Source organism: Chanos chanos, chromosome 1 (assembly GCF_902362185.1).
Source record: "Chanos chanos chromosome 1, fChaCha1.1, whole genome shotgun sequence".
Taxonomy (NCBI): Eukaryota; Metazoa; Chordata; class Actinopteri; order Gonorynchiformes; family Chanidae; genus Chanos; species Chanos chanos.
In genome coordinates this window covers 144875-162500 of record NC_044495.1, presented here as the reverse complement: position 1 = coordinate 162500, position 17626 = coordinate 144875, and the positions used below count along the sequence as shown (strand labels likewise).

Below are 17626 nucleotides of genomic sequence, written 5' to 3'. Positions count from 1 at the left end.
AGACGCCGCCCTCCTCCTTTGGACTGAGGAGGTTAGAATGTATTTGTGTTTTTCAGCACACAGTAACACAAGAGAGTAAGACACACAGGCTCAGATACTCAGCTATGGACCAATGAGATGGGTGCAGTTCAGTTCAGTAGAGCGATATTTTCCTGCACAAGCTCTCGTTCTCGGTCTCAGTTTGTTCACAATATCGACATGTTGCAATATTCAGAAATATTACACACCAAGTTCCATGAATGAAGTCAGTCATGGCTGCAGTTAGGAACAGCAGTATGAGACTGTCTTGGATCCTATCTGGAGCTCAAAGACACACTCTCCGCAATTAATCTTCACATATCAAATCATAAATCTCCCAGAATTCCCCAGCCATTTGACTTCTCTTCAAAGACACTCTTTCTCTGTCACGCACACACGCGCGCACACACACACACACACACACACACACTCTACCTTTTTACTGTCATATACAGACAGAAGCAGGCTGATAAAACTGTTGTACATCTATGTGATCCAGTCATCTGTCTGTCAACATTCTGCCCATTCACTCTGCATTTTATTCACTTCACTGTGCCTAAACCTCTCTCTCTCTCTCTCACACACACACACACACACACATATCTAAACCTGCGTCTGTAAAGCAGTGACTCACTCACCAAGCATTGTCTGAGATTCACTGTTCAAACCCTGGAACACAGTGAAGATAAACAGCAGATGAAGAAGAAAAGGTCTGTGACAGATGAGAAAAAGAGAGAGAGAGAAGTGGAGAACTGATGGGCTGTCCTCCTCTCTCATCGCTCCGTTTTCCCTAACGACGTGTGATCTCCTGTTCTTCTCTTGCTCTCTCTCAGTACACTTCTCCTAGAACTGTGTTTTTCATTGGGAGGCGTGGATATGAGGCTCTCTCTCTCTCTCTGTCATTCGCTCATGCTCTCTCTACTGCCCTCCCCTGCTCCTGTCTGTCTCCTACACTCCTTCTCTGTAGCTTTTTTCATTTTTTCTAGGACTGTCCTATTTCCTATACCACAGTAACTCCCATACTTTTTCCTCTTCATGAGTAAGAACGAAGGAGTGTGTGTGTGTGTGTGTGTGTGTGTGTGAGTGTCTGTATGTGAGTGTGTGTGAGTGTGTGTGTGTGTGTGTGTGTGTGTCTGCTAACAACTGCATTTACAGTAATTGAAGTACTGAGTATTGTTGAGCTCTCTCTTTCTTCACCTTGTGTGGTCTCTGTTTTAATGCCTCTGTAAGTAGCTGCCTGGTTCTGAAACAGACAGACATGCTCCTGTTTCTCCTGCTACGACTGCATTTAAACAGGGCTGTTTTACATGGCTTATTTACATTAGGACTTTAACTGTAACTATGAGTAAAAGTTGCCCAGCTGTGTAATTTCACAATCAAACACTGAAATACAGGAAATCCATACACTCATCTTTAATTTGCATTTAATACAACATATGGGGAAAAAAAAACATTTCAAGCGCTCAAATGCTGTTCATGCCATGCTGCTGTGTTAGTCCACTCCCCAAATCTAATAGACCGCAGGATCTAACAGAGCAACCCTAACCCTAATCCTATGCAATGCCAAATCAAATAAACCTCATGGTCTGATAGAATCCAACAGACCTCATTATCAGGCAAAGGCTGAGGAAACAATGAACAGGAAAACTGCAGAGGAATCTACAGAAGTTGGCTTTTGCACATCTACCAGACTTTAGATGTTTGTGGCATCTGTGTGCATGTGTGTGTGTGTGTGTGTGTGTTTATGTATGTGTGTGTGTGTGTGTGTGTGTGTGTGTGTGTGTGTGTGTGTATGTATGTATGTGTGTGTGTGTGATATTTCATCTTGGCAATCCTGTGGGCTGAACAGAGACAGGGCTACAGGAAAAGAAAGACAGAGAGATGGAAAGAGAGCTTTCTTGGCTCAGAGTCGAAGGTTTTGCTAAATGCAGGTGTGGCAAACATCTGGTCTGTGACCCAGAGACAGATTATAGTTAAACACTACAGTTTACAATTACAGTTCACAGTTAATGGACACACACACACACACACACACACACACCATCAGATCATTACTGCAAATTGCCTTTCGTCTCAAAGCTCTGCTGTTTTTTATAAACACACAGCTGACATGATAGCGGTCTGAAAGATGACAGACAAACATCTAATAAAGCAAAACAAATCTGGACTCCAAACAAACTTTTTCAATAGATTCAAAAATTAAAACAACTCGTTAATCTGCAACCACTCAACTCCCGCACACAACAGACCATTCTGGAAACTTCCTGCTGTATTTGTAGTGGCCTTGTAAAAACACACCTGGAGTCAGAGGTTTTAGTGGCTACTCCATGAAATAATCCATCGCTAACCCATTCAATGGCTAGTGCACAGCCACCTGTGATGTATTTTTTGAGAACTAATGAGAACTGGAACAGTAACAATCAAATTTATGGTCATAACAATGCAACATATGGTATAACACTTATAACAACGCAACATATGGTATACCACTTACAACAATGCAACATATGGTATAACACTTATAACAACGCAACATATGGTATACCACTTACAACAATGCAACATATGGTATAACACTTATAACAACGCAACATATGGTATACCATTGAAACTCATGGTTATAATAGTGAAACTTATGGTTATGATAGTGAAACTTATGGTTATAACACTGAAGATTGCAGTATAACACTGAAACTTATAGTACAGCACTGAAACTTATAGTATAACAGTGAATCTTATAGTATAATAGTGAAACTTATAGTATAACAGTGAATCTTAAGCCACTTTCACACATGCAATGCAACCCTAAAATAATCAGGATTCTAACCGGAGGGGCTGTATGTGTGAACAGAACTGTCCAAATCAGTCAACTCAGACTCTAAATGGATTTTATTCTACCAGCCCCCTAGTACAAACACTGTTTTCTCTTCGTTTGGGTCCATGTATGAATAGAGCGGTTTATACTCCAGAGTATGCACAGTGAGCAAGTGGGCGTGTTGATGCCGTTTCTAACATGCGACTGGCGCAAAACTGGAAGAATACAAACATCCAAGGGTGAAGAAGAAGGGTCATTTACATGAAGACGCCAACAAAAATGTCTACTTGGAGAGACGACAAGATTTGGGAACTTCTGTTGGTAAAGGGCCGACGCCGAAATCGTCAGACAAAAGTCAGTAGCTGCGTCCACCTTTTTCGATTTGTTGAAAACAAAACACAGCGTTTTCGCAGAGTACATTTTGTGTCATGTCCTGCCTCCTGCACACTCTACCCAGGCGCCACCCCCCGCCCAAACCAAACAGAGTATTGTGAAAGTATGTGTGAACGCGTCTGACTCAGACTATCTGCTGTTATGTGCTGCGTGTGTGAAAGGGTAACTTCGGACATAATGCGAACCTGATTCTGCGGTTATAGTCCGTAGTACATATGTGAAAACGGCTTTATGGTAAAACACTGACACTTATTGTATAACAGTGAAACTTATAGTATAACACCGATACTTACAGTATAACAGTGGAATTTATAGTATAACACTGAAACTTACGGTATACCATACCATGAGCAAGCGTTAGACTCCTTACAGAGTCTTTCAGTGTGAGTGAACCAATAACCCTCGATGCCAGTGGGCCAGCCACCAGTTGGTTCCACGATTCCAGCACCTCCAGGCACTCTGGCTAGTCCCTTCCGCATTTCCCACAGAGAGGTATCGCATTGCCTGTGTGATAACACTGCTGAATGGCAAGGCTCTCTGGCCTGGGCAACTGCCACATGGGAGCAGCAGGGCCCAGTATGTTTTGATTTTGACTCTTTTGCCAACAAGATGGGACATGTCTTTGGCCAGTTGGCCAGCGGTCGGGAGGCAGCTTCTTCACCTGTGTCAGGAGAACTGCAGTGTTGCCGACTATGCAACTGACTTCCGTACTCTCACAGCGGAGAGCGGCTGGAATGAGGAAGCCCTCATCACCACCTTCCACCGCAGCCTGGGGGAAAATATAAAGGACAAACTGGCTTCCAGCAAACTGGCAGGAGACTTGGAGGCAATGATTACCCACGCCATTCGTCTTGGCAACTGTCTCTGACAACGGTGCAGAGACCGCCACAGACCCCAAAAACCCCCAGTCCTTTCTTGGGTGCCGACCCAGTCCTGTTTCGAGAGTCCGGAGATGATGCAGCTTGGAAGTACCCATCTACGTCAGTCTGAGCAGGACCACTGCTACCTATATTGTGGTAAACCAGGTCATTTCCGAGACTCCTGTCCTGCACTTGCGGGAAAAAGTGGGGCCCATCCAGCTGGGGCTCTGATAGGTGTAACATCCTGTCCTGAGTCTTTTGTTCCAGGGGTCTTCCTTCCCAGTACTGTCTTTTGGGGAGATTAGCAGTTTGCTCTCCAGGCTTTGGTAGACTCCGGGGCTGCAGGTAACTTTATGGACTTATCTCCAGCCCAGCACTTTCAAGTTCCTCTAATGCACCCTTCTGATCCTCTCACAGTTACTGTCCTTGATGATCGTCCACTACGCAATGGCAAGAACAGTCAAGCCACTGCTCCCCTCTGGAGTCTCTGGATAGGCAACCATCAGGAGAAGCTCTCCTCACACTTGATCCAGTCCCCTGAATTCTTTTGTCTTAGGGACCCCTTGACGTAATTGCCATAATCCTAACATAGGCTGGATTACAGGTGCTGTGCTGGAGTGGGGACTTACTTGTCATGTTACCTGTGGCCCCCTCCACCCCCCCTTCTTTGTCTCAGTCCTCAGAAGCTTCTGAACCTCTTGTCGGGTCCTAACAGAGTACCTGCACCTGAAAGAAGTCTTCAGCAAGAAGAGAGCCACTACATTACCTTCACACCAGCCTCATGACTGCTCCTCTGACTTACTATCTAGCACTTGTCCGCCTCGCGGTCGGATATTCTCCCTCTTCCCTCTTGAGCGGACCGCTATGGACAACTATATCAAGGAGTCCCTTGCCTTTGGATCTATTCATCAGTCTACCTCTCCAGCCAGGGCAGGGATCCTCTTTGTAGGAAAGAGGGATGGAGGTCTTTGCCCATGCATTGATTATCAAGGACTCAAAAAGATCACTGTCCGCAACTGTTATGGTTGTGGTGTTAGGGTGTGTTCTTTTTACATTTCTCTCCAGGTACCGCCCTCCCCTGTGCTCATCCTTGCTGGGAGTGGTTAACGGTGCCGGTACTTAATTGTTCACCGGAATCGGCTGTTTTACAGGACCTGGGGAGACCTACAGACAGGGCCAGTGGGCCAGACAGCAGTGTGTCTTATTACAGCAGTTATGCTGTGTGTGTGAACTGCAATTTCTGATAACAGCGATTACGCTATGTGTGAAGTTTTGCAGTGCGCTGAAGTGGGTAATTATGACCTCCAACGGGAGGGAGTAGTTTTGGTTATTACTTTCAGTTTTATTGTAACCCTATTTTTTCTTCTTTTCTTGATTTATAAACAAATTTACGACTCACTCGTGTATTTCTGTTTCCCGTCTATCTTTTTTCCCTCACTTGATGTTTTTTGTTACCTCCCACATTCCCTAGACTTATTTCGCGGTGCATAACAGCAACCATAACCCTCTTCCCTTGATGCCTACTGCATTCGAGTTGCTCCAAGGGGCCACTATTTTTACTAAGCTGGATTTGCACAGCACATACTACCTGGTCTCGGATTAGGGTTAGGGTTAACCGAGAGGGTGATGAGTGGAAGAGCCCATTTAACACTCCCACTGGTCACTATGAGTACCAGGTCATGTCGTTTGGGCTCACCAATGCTCTTGCTGTCTTTCAGGCCCTGATAAATGAAGTTCTCCGGGACATGCTCAGTCACTTTGTTTTTTTATACCTTGATGACATCTTGATTTTTTTCCAGGTCTTTGTGAATCATCTCTTTGTGAAACCTGAGAAGTGTGAGTTCCATTCGTCTGAGCTCTCTCTGGTTTATTATAAGGAAGGGCCAGATTCAGATGGATCCCACGCAGACCCAAGGAGCTTAAGAATGGCCTATACCCGAGTCACTCAAGCAGACTCAGCCCTGGAGTTCTCAGTTTTTACCGGAGGTTTATTCGGAACTTTAGCGCTGTGGCTGCACCCATTTCTACCCTGACCAAGGGAGGAGGAACTCATTTTGCCTGTACCCCTGAGGCTCAGAAGGTGTTTTTCGAGAATTTAAACAGCGCTTTACATCAGCACCCATTCCTGAGCCTACCTGACCCTTCGCGTCCATTCATTCTGGAGGTGGATGCACTGATGTGGGGGTCAGGGTGATTCTATCTCAGCAGGTGGCTGATAACAAACTCCAACCTTGCACCTTTTTCTCCCACTTGCTGACTTTAGAAGAGGAAGAAATTATGATGTGGAGGATAGAGAATTGTTAGCTGTTCAGCTCACACTGGAGGAGAAGAGACACTGGTTGGAAGGAGCATGACATCCTTTTTTAGTATGGACGGAACAGGGCCTGCCAAATCTAGCCTTGTGACAATATGAAATGTCTACAGTGAAGTCCTCCTTTATATACAAACATACACAACACAGCCAGAGTTCTTTGCTTGGGTATGATAAGACTCTGCCTTAAGGGGCATGAACCAGATGAGAAATGGGAACAGAGAGAATCCCTCTTATCTTCACACACACACACACACACACACACACACACACACACACACAACTCCTAGTAGGACATAACTGTGTGCGTGTGTGTGTGTGTTCTTTGTCTATTTATGTTTAACATTCAATTCCAGGTTTACCCATTTTCCAGTGACGTCATCCAGATTCCTGAGTCTATATTTTGTATGTTGCTGTGTTCCTGTCTTTTTTAGTGTGCTTGGTCTGGGGTTCACACTTCGGTAAAAGAGCCACTGTGGAAGACGGCTTTAGCTTTGTGTGAATTTGCGTGGATATGTGAGAGCATGTGTGTGTGTGTGTGTGTGTGTATGTGTGCGTGCGTGCGTGCGTGCGTTAGGTTTGAATGAAAGACCCACTGAATGAAAGACCCACTGAATGGTGCTGGTTCAGACAGTGACTCCTGAATCTTACTCTGCTGACCTATTATTGTGTATATTGTGGGACCTGTAATAGAGTAACATTGTGAGGACTGTCATGACACTGTGAGGCGTTAATGAAAATTAACATGACTTGTGCATGTGCATATATGAGTGTGCTGGATTCATGGTAACACTGTTTCTCTTGTTGTGGTAAAGTCAGATTGAATGAGTAAACAAAAGGACAACAAAAGATGAACTTCTATCGATCATCATTCAGAGAAATAAAAAACGAGCATTAAACCAGAGAAATAGAAAACCAGTGGACATCCAATGGGAGAAAAGGAATTAGTAAAGATGGGGGTGGGGTGGCAGATTAAACAGGTTTTCAGTGTGAGCACCGCTTTGCTCGGTGATGACTTGAATTTGGATTGTGTTGTAATAAAGGAAGCTTGCTACACACATGCATCCAGAGTCCCTGGGTTTAGTGATAAAGAATCAGTGTAGTTTGTAAAGCACTCACACCATTTAATCCACTCCCCACAGATTAAAGAGATGAAATTAGGACCTACACAGCTCATTGGCATTACAGATGTTCCAAGATAAATTCTTAAAAGTGAACTTAACAGTAAAGCAGCTTTGTGGGGACAAATGCACACACTCTGAGTGTCTGACAGTAACATCATCCATGCCATGGGACCAGTGCGGAGTCTGTGCCCCTGTTAATGGAGGAGTGGTTGTTCAACTGTACCCTGTTAATGGAGGAGTGGTTGTTCAACTGTACCCTGTTAATGGAGGAGTGGTTGTTCAACTGTACCCTGTTAATGGAGGAGTGGTTGTTCAGCTGGTGCTTTTACCTCCTCATTCACATTTGTCGAGTCTCCACTGCCTTAGTAAATTGGCTGTGTGTGTGTGTGTGTGTGTGTGTGTGTGTGTGTATGTTGGGGGGCACTACCTGTCGTTGTCTGCAGGTCTGAACCCAGGTAGAATGTACCTGAAACTGCTGTTTCTGTCCAGCTTGGGTTGGCTCTTCGTCCGCTTTATGGAGCCCTTCAGCCTCCGGCTTAGAAAGCCCTACACAGACACAGAGACACAGACACACACACAGACACAGAGATGCACACACAAAGACACACAGACACAGACACACACACAGACACAGAGATGCACACACACAGGCACACACACAGACACACACAGACACAGAGACACACAGACACGCACAGACACAGAGGCACACAGACACACACATAGACACAGACACAGAGGCACACAGACACACACATAGACACAGACACAGAGATACAAAGACACACAGACACACACACAAACACACACACACACACACACACGCACACACACACACACACACACACACGCACACACATAGACACAGACACAGAGATACAAAGACACACAGACACACACACACAAACACACACACGCACACACACAGAGGCACAAAGACACACACACAGACACAGAGATACAGAGATACACACACACAGACACAGGGGTACAGGCAGAGAGACACAGAGACACAGAGACACAGAGACATGCTTAAGTCAGATTGTTTGGACTTAGAGGGAGACACTGATTTCTTTTTCTGGGGTTTCTCTGTTAACATAAGGTGTATGTGCTGATTTATTTGACTTTTTATTTTTTTAATGTATTTTGTGTGGGGAGGTGAATGAGGGGAGGCTTTGTACATTGCAATACATGAGCTAATAAATGTTTCACTGAGACATTAAAGACCCCCCATAGACCCCCCCTTCTCTCCCCCCTCTATGACACATTCTCCCACCCCCATTCAATCTCTCTGTCCCTGTCCCTTTGATCCTAATGTCCCTCTTCAACAACTCAAGCCCCCCTTGGTTCAGAAACAATGCACATCAAACTAAACTGTCGTAGCACCTAACTGACACCGGGTTTGACAACTTATCACTAATGCCAGTTCACCTCAGTGGTTCGTTTCCCGTGGAGATGGAATTCGAACCATGCCACAAGTCCAGTCAACATTCCCTTATTCATTAACAAACTTCAAAGAAGGAAAGAGAATCAAACAAACTGTTACAACACTGCCGAATACATGCATGTATTATAGCTGAAATAAATGGCACGGCTGTAAACGTGTTTTAGGGCTTTTAAATAACCACCGGCCGATTAACCAACCACTGATTCTCAAGCTGTCAGTGAACCTAAGCCATTCACAATGTTAGAGCAATCATATTTGATATCTCTCGGAAGCATAAAATGACACAGATATGAGTAGCCTAGTATAATTTTACTATTCCTTAACTGGGAAAAGTTATGTAAAATTGTTTAAACTGAGCTCAGATTAAAACTTCCAAATTCCAAGCGGTGTCTCCTCCCTTTAGGCAGAGTCACCCCCAAAAGGATAGCAGTACCCCTGTTTCCAAATCAGATAAAATGCCAGACCCTTTGCTATCCTATGGTTCAGTTCAGCTCAGCTCTGGCTTAGCGTCAGTTGAGCCCCAGTTGTGTTAACCGTCACGTAGTCTGCCGGTTCCGCCCGGCTTGTCTCTGTGAAGAATCGGCCCAGTCTCACCACTTCGGAAGATGTGCTAAAAGACTCTCCCGGCACCGACACAAAGTCTTGCTCACGGTCTCCTACTGCCAACCTCAGTAACTCTGGTCTCTCCTACCTGAACGTGGCTGGGCCTGCTCTTCTTCTTCCCTTTTCTGTCCTTGCCTCACTACCCTGTTGTGTGTAAGTAACTCCACTAGAACTTCACTCAGATAGTTCTTTTGGTTAAGCATGGCTTTTTGTGAGTAATAATTCATACATGCGTAGTTGTTCATTCATTCATACTTACAAGTAACAAGGATATTGTTATTGTCTATCGTTAGTAGTCAGTCTTCTAGTGAGTAGGTTAGATGCACCTGTATTTGTGTGTGTGTGTGTGTGTGTGTAGCAAGTGTGCCTTGGTTCCACATAATTCACAATTTTTTCAACATTAGATTCATCTGAATGTAATAAACGTCTACACTCTCATTTCCACTCTTTGAATATGTGATCACCTAGTTACTGAATGTGCTGATCTAGGAATATTGAATTTGAAGAGTATTATTGTACTTGCTACATTAACGCTATTATTTACTATATGTTAAGCTAATGAAGAGCTATTCTGAATAATTTCTAGGTTCATTGTGCAGAACACTGAACTATAACTAGAGTTTTCAGAATAAATGTAATTTCACTGGGTTCAGGTTCTCAAATAAGGTTATGATCACAGCTAATTATATTATGATATTAGTATTCAGCCTAATATTCATGGTGAACTATTAACCAGAATCTATGTATACTATTGGGATGACATAAGTAAAGTTGGTTAGGGTTAGGGTTAATCTGGTGTTTCTTGATCTGCTGGAGTTTTGCTCTCAGTTTTGATCTCAAATGTAACTTTGTGTACTCTCCTCATCCTCCTTTGTCTTCTATTGGAACATAAAGTCAAAAAGTACTCTCTCCCTCTCTCTCCCTCTCTCTCTCTCTCCCTCCCTCTCTCTCTCTCTCTCTCTCTCTCCCTCTTTCTCTCTCTCTCCCTCTCTCTCCCTTTCCCTTTCTCTCTCTCTCCCTCTCTCTCTCTCTCTCTCTCTCTCCCTCTCTCTCCCTTTCCCTTTCTCTCTCTCTCCCTCTCTCTCTCTCTCTCTCCCTCTCTCTCTCTCTCTCTCCCTCTCTCTCCCTTTCCCTTTCTCTCTCTCTCCCTCTCTCTCTCTTTCTCTTCTCAGCATGTCACATTTATAGTTCAAAAATCTTTTCTCCTTAGCTGCTGTTACCATGGAGACTACAGGCTTGCAGGAGAATAAAGAGAGACCAAAGGAAAGAGACACAGGTCAAAGTCTATGTTTTTTCATATATCAGCCTGGTAAAGGAGGTGGAGGTGACAGTGGGCAGACTGTCTTATACATATGATAGAGCAAAGGCATACAACATATGAGATAAAGCACAGACTCATGCCTAAGACATGAAAAAGATACCTGATACACACACACTGTAGTGGAAAAACAGCAAACAGTACAGAAACTACTTTTTAGATGGGAACCACACATGCTCCAGGAGCGTTACAGAGCAGAGAGAGAAAGAAGGAAGAAGGAAGAATTAAACAACACTACTGTTGGCCACTTTTACCCCATCAGACCAGTACACTCTCTCTAGCAGGGCCTAGTTCCATATACACCCTAGTTACACATACGCCCTAGTTACACATACGCCCTAGTTACATATATGGCCTATAGTCACACATACAGCCTATAGTCACACATACAGCCTAGTTACATATACGGCCTATAGTTACACATACGGCCTATAGTCACACATACAGCCTAGTTACATATACGGCCTATAGTTACACATACGGCCTGTTATATATACGGCCTATAGTTACACATATGGCCTAGTTACATATACGGCCTATAGTTACACATACGGCCTATAGTTACACATACAGCCTAGTTACATATATGGCCTATAGTTACACATACGGCCTGTTACATATACGGCCTATAGTTACACATATGGCCTGTTACATATACGGCCTATAGTTACACATACAGCCTAGTTACATATATGGCCTATAGTTACACATACAGCCTAGTTACATATATGGCCTATAGTTACACATACGGCCTGTTATATATACGGCCTATAGTTACACATACGGCCTATAGTTACACATACAGCCTAGTTACATATATGGCCTATAGTTACACATACAGCCTAGTTACATATATGGCCTATAGTTACACATATGGCCTAGTTACATATACGGCCTATAGTTACACATACGGCCTATAGTTACACATACAGCCTAGTTACATATACGGCCTATAGTTACACATATGGCCTAGTTACATATACGGCCTATAGTTACACATACGGCCTGTTATATATACGGCCTATAGTTACACATATGGCCTAGTTACACGTACGGCCTGTTACATATATGGCCTGTTACATATACGGCCTATAGTGACATATATGGCCTATAGTTACACATACAGCCTAGTTACACATATGGCCTGTTACATATACGGCCTATAGTTACACATACAGCCTAGTTACACATACGGCCTATAGTTACACACATGGCCTGCTACATATACGGCCTGTTGTGGGCTAGCTAAGGTTTCAATGCAACAATGACAAGGAATTTAGTCAGTCAATCAAGGCAACATTCACACACACACACACACACACACACACACACACACACACACACATAAAAAGATCAGTGAAAATTAACAGCCCACAAGTCAGGGCCATAATCACATGAGTAGTTATATTTTTATGACTTTATGTGTCCAAAATTAGAGGAAGAGCCACAGTTTATGCCTTGTGGAAATGTCCAACATTTGCATGAAGGAGTCAAAAATAACTAAAGGATGTACAAGAAAGGGAAAAAAATGGTTATAGGCATAATCAAGATGTCAGTTTACAATGGACACTTTCAATAAACAATAAACCCTGACATCTGTTTCAGTGTTCATACACACTGCAAAGGCGTCAGTTTTCAATGTCCACTTCCAATACACAACGCGAGACTTTCGTTTGCTATGTTCGACTTCAACACACAATACAACGTTGTAGTGGATCGGTTCTCATGATTTATCTACATATATACAATGTGTCAGAATTGAGCGTTCTTTCACCATTTCACAGAGGAATAGAAAAGAGAAAAGGAAAAGAGAGAAGGTCGTTAAAGGCTGGTCTGTTTCACTTGTTAAAGGCTGGTCTATTTCACTTGTTAAAGGCTGGTCTGTTTCACTCGTTAAAGGCTGGTCTATTTCACTTGTTAAAGGCTGGTCTGTTTCACTCGTTAAAGGCTGGTCTATTTCACTCGTTAAAGGCTGGTCTGTTTCACTTGTTAAAGGCTGGTCTATTTCACTTGTTAAAGGCTGGTTTATTTCACTCGTTAAAGGCTGGTCTTTTTTTCACTCGTTAAAGGCTGGTCTATTTCACTCGTTAAAGGCTGGTCTGTTTCACTTGTTAAAGGCTGGTCTGTTTCACTTGTTAAAGGCTGGTGTATTTCACTTGTTAAAGGCTGGTCTGTTTCACTCGTTAAAGGCTGGTCTATTTCACTCGTTAAAGGCTGGTTTGTTTCACTCGTTAAAGGCTGGTTTGTTTCACTCGTTAAAGGCTGGTCTGTTTCACTCGTTAAAGGCTGGTCTGTTTCACTCGTTAAAGGCTGGTCTATTTCACTCGTTAAAGGCTGGTCTGTTTCACTTGTTAAAGGCTGGTCTGTTTCACTCGTTAAAGGCTGGTCTATTTCACTCGTTAAAGGCTGGTCTGTTTCACTTGTTAAAGGCTGGTCTATTTCACTTGTTAAAGGTCGGTCTGTTTCACTCGTTAAAGGCTGGTCTATTTCACTCATTAAAGGCTGATCTATTTCACTCGTTAAAGGTCGGTCTATTTCACTCGTTAAAGGTTGGGCTGGTCTATTTCGTGAAGATATCCACTGTAATGACATCCACTGTATCCACTCCAACAAGTTCCAACAGCAACGCATGAAATAGTTGCCAACCACGTAAGCAGAGTGTCAAACAGGAGGGAAAGTATCAAACATGCGGGAGAGTAGAGAGCAATAATCCAAACGGAGGTCCCATAAACGCAGTTCCAGGAAGATAATCGCTTTAGTTAGGAAGCAGGTTACCTAATGCTGAGAGCCTAAACGTACAACACTGCCACACTAATTTAAGAAAATGGAGAGCATACGCCTCGTTGACAGCAGGGAACACACAGCAAAAACACTGGCTCAAGCTCCCCTCACCTTAGCAGGCAGCAAGGCCTACCCAAGTAAATCACAGGTAACCAATGACTTTCCGGCAATTAAGTAATTAGAGAAACAAAACAGTTTTGAGATGGAAAATTTATCAAAGATATAATAAAGGGAAAGCGATAGAAAAGTGATAGTTAGAAAAGGGAAGTGCATAGAAAATAGTAAGGCAAGTACTTTTGTGCATACTATTAAAGTTACTATTAAAGTTAATAAATGCATACTATTAAAGTTACCATTAAAGTTAATAAGCACATACTATTAAAGTTACCATTAAAATGAATAAGCACATACTATTAAAGTTACTATTAAAGTTAATAAGCGCATACTATGAAAGTTACCATTAAAGTTAATTTGCGGGGCCATAGTGATGGCTCCATGTCATACACCACACTCTTCCCCCCGTGGGGAAACCCCCCCCCCAAAAAAACAAAAAACACACACAGTAGGAAGACATAAGCTCAGTTAAGGGAAACCCAGAAAATCCTCATCTGAAGATTCATCTAAGAAGATTTGCCTTAATCGTTGGTTTTGTTATATATCCAGAGCTATAGCAGTTGGATAACAAGACTTGAGATCAACCACATGAATTGTTCAGGGATCTTCTCCAGTCTTCTCATGAGGAACAGTGTAATTGACTGGTCCAAGTTTTCTCACAACTCAGTATGGTCCAATCCAACGAGGAGCCAGTTTGGCTGTGAACTATTCTGAGGCCTTAGACTGAGGATGGTTACAGATCCATACTCTGTCCTGAGGTTTGTAAGTGACATCCATCCTAGTTTTATTATAGTTGCATTGCTGACAGATTCTAGCCTTGGCTCCATTATCTTCGATCAATTTCATCATGTTTTTCTGTTGATGCACTACGTCATACGCAGGAGACTCTGGAGGAGGACTGGCGACTTGCAGAATTCTGTCAATGGGTCCAATTAGACGCCTCCCATGATGAGCTTCAGCAGGTGAGACACCAAGTGATTCCTGTACAGGAATTAAAATCAAAACGAAACTCTGGCAGATATTTATCCCATTTGTTATGTTGTCCACCTATGTACGAGGCAATCTCAGCTTTCAGAGTGCGGTTCACCCATTCAGTGTAATTAATATAAGGGTGGTACGCAGTGGTGAGCTTAGACATTTCCCTCCAAGTTAAATGAATGCCAAGCATAACAGTTAGGTTGAGGAACCATGATCTGTTGGAATTTTCCAACATCCGTTATATACTGTTGGCAAATGTGAATGCCTGTATAAACGTCTTCACTAGTTTGCACGTTCCAGGCCAGAATATGGCTTCCCTAAGATGTCGATAGGCTTGGATGACTTCATTGGTAAGGACTGTATGTACAGATTATATGTGCCCTCCAGAGGGTACATATAATCTGTAAGGAACGCTGTGAGGGTCAGTTTCAACTGTCCTCAGATAAACTTTGTCCTCCAAGACACCAAATTTGTCACAGAACTTACTTGTCTCTCCATCCTCTGACAGGCTCTGGTGAAATTCCATAATACCAGGATCACTTTGCTGAGACGTCCACACTTGAACATCATCCAGATCGGGTTTACCCATTTTACCATGGAGTTTGGCAGGAGAAGAAGCCCACTACAACTTGGAGAATACTGAGCGGATACAGAAGTGTGGGACAAAGAATCTGGAACAGTGTTGAGTTTTAGCCTGTTTCACTACAAAGTGCAGTGGAAAGTTTGGTTGACCCAGAACTGGTGGAGTCAGGAAATTTTTCAGGGTAATGAAAGCATGTTGGCACACATCATTCCAAGGAAACCTTGTTCCCTTACTTTTTAGGGCATTGAGAGTTTCTGCCGCCTTGTTCCCTTACTTTTTAGGGCATTGAGAGGTTCTGCTACCTTGGAGAAGCCCGGTATGAAGCGGTGATACCACCCTGCCATGCCTAGAAAGCACTGCACCTCTTTAAGAGAAGTTGGTGTGGGGAAGGTCATTATGGCAGCAATCTTATCCGGATCCGGTTGGATACCCTGGGAGGTGACAACGTGCCCCAAAAACTTAATGGTGGTCTGACAGAAACTGCACTTTTTAAGATTCAGGGTGAGCCCAGCCATTTTCAGCTTTACAAAGACTTGCTGCAAGTCACTGAGGTGTTGTGCAAAGCTGGAATAAACAATGATGTCATCAAGATAAACAAGACATATCTGACCCTGCAACTCCACCAAAACCATCTCCATAAAGCCATCAGAATGTGGCAGGTGCATTTTTCAAACTAAACAGCATGACACTGAAGGGACAGTGTGACACTGCGTTTGACACTGAGTGACAAACGCAGTCATTGGTTTACTAAGAGGATCCATGGCAACCTGCCAGTAGCCACTATTAAGATCCAGGGTAGTAAAGATAGTGGCTTCTGCTAATGAATCAAGGATCTCCTGGATGGTAGGGAAGGTGTATGCATCATTTTCTGTGATAGCATTTAAACGTCTGTAATCCACACAGAATCGATGTCCTCCATCTTTCTTCAGTATTAGCACGACAGGAGAAGACCAAGCAGAATTAGAGGGTTTGACAATACCTTGAGCCAGCATGTCACCGAGTTGTTCAGGAACAATGGCCTGTTTGAAAGGTGAAAGTTGGTAGGGATGTTGTTTAATTGGAATGCTATATTGAGTATATAGAATATGCTTTAAGAAAGAAGATCTCCCAGGAGTTAGTGTGCAAACGTCCTCATTGGCCTCCAGCATTGTTTGAAAACAGCCTTTCAAGTCCTCTTCAACCATGGCATTCTCAATTGCTCTTTGTACGTAAAAAGAAGCATTGGGTTCCACTGTGGCCAAAGCGAAAGGAGGAGCAGCTGTCAGTAAAGCAGAGGTGTGTGACAAAAGGCAGCATGTCTTCCTTACTTTCCCCTGTCCTTTACTGTCAACTTGAGACTGTTTTTGAAGACTCCTGCAAGATACATCTGCCATACCATGCTGGAAAGGATGAGGAGAAGAAAAAGCTGAAGACGGGTAGTAAGTCTGATCTGTAATACAGAGTTTAAGCCCACTGAAGCGCATAAAATCTAATCCTAGGACAACAGCAAAGGCCAGGCATGAGGGAGATGGCCATGCTGTGGAGCTAAATGTTTAGATCTACCCAACCCAGTGGATTGGTCGCTTCTTCGCTGGCCAAATACAAAAGTCCTTCAACTCAGGGTCTCAACTTCTCCTGTGGGCATGCTATTTTTTTTCCAGAGGGGCTCCTGCATTAGTGTATATGTTGCTCCAGTATCCACAGTCGCTCTTCCTGTCCACTGGCAGACAGACACAGGGACCAGAAGCTGACGAGGTATTGGTGTAAGGCATGTAGAGAGAGATGGTGTCTCTTTTGTTTTTGTCACAAGAGGGGGTTCTGAGGTCTCCGGCTTTATGGCAGCATTCACTCCCCCCTTTTTATCCGGAGCTTTATGCTCGTATCCCTGTGCTCCTCTCTTCCCTTTCACAGGTCCCTGTGAGGATGAATATGAAGGACAGGATCCAGGAGAATGCTGGCCTTTGCACCTCCAGCACAGCACAGATGGCTTTTCTATTGTCTGTGTGGATCTGATGGTAGTACAAGGATGACCAGAAGGAATACCAGAGGCAGTGCTAATTTGAGTCAGCAGTTGATGATGTACCCAGTCTTTCTCTAGCTGAGACCCTAACCCTGACCCTAACCCTGACCCTAACCCTAACCCTAGCCCAGTCTGACAAGTTCCTCCACATCTTTAACTCTACTCCGAAGCTGACTGGCCAGACGAGGAGTGATGTTTTTTAGGATGAGTTTGACAGTTTCGGATTCTGTGATCCCAGGTTTCCACCTCTTGCACAGTGCACGGTAGCTGAAAGCAAAGTCC

The 17626-nt window shown here is 43.6% G+C and overlaps 1 protein-coding gene across 1 annotated transcript in view; it reads right to left on the bottom strand.

Moving 5' to 3' along the window:
- Positions 1-17626, bottom strand: part of dab2ipb (DAB2 interacting protein b) — a 132409-nt gene that overhangs the window by 50696 nt on the left and 64087 nt on the right. Inside the window, exon 3 of the mRNA XM_030773216.1 lies at positions 7949-8067. Coding sequence (XP_030629076.1) covers positions 7949-8067 — 119 coding nt within the window. The remainder of the gene's footprint in view (positions 1-7948; positions 8068-17626) is intronic.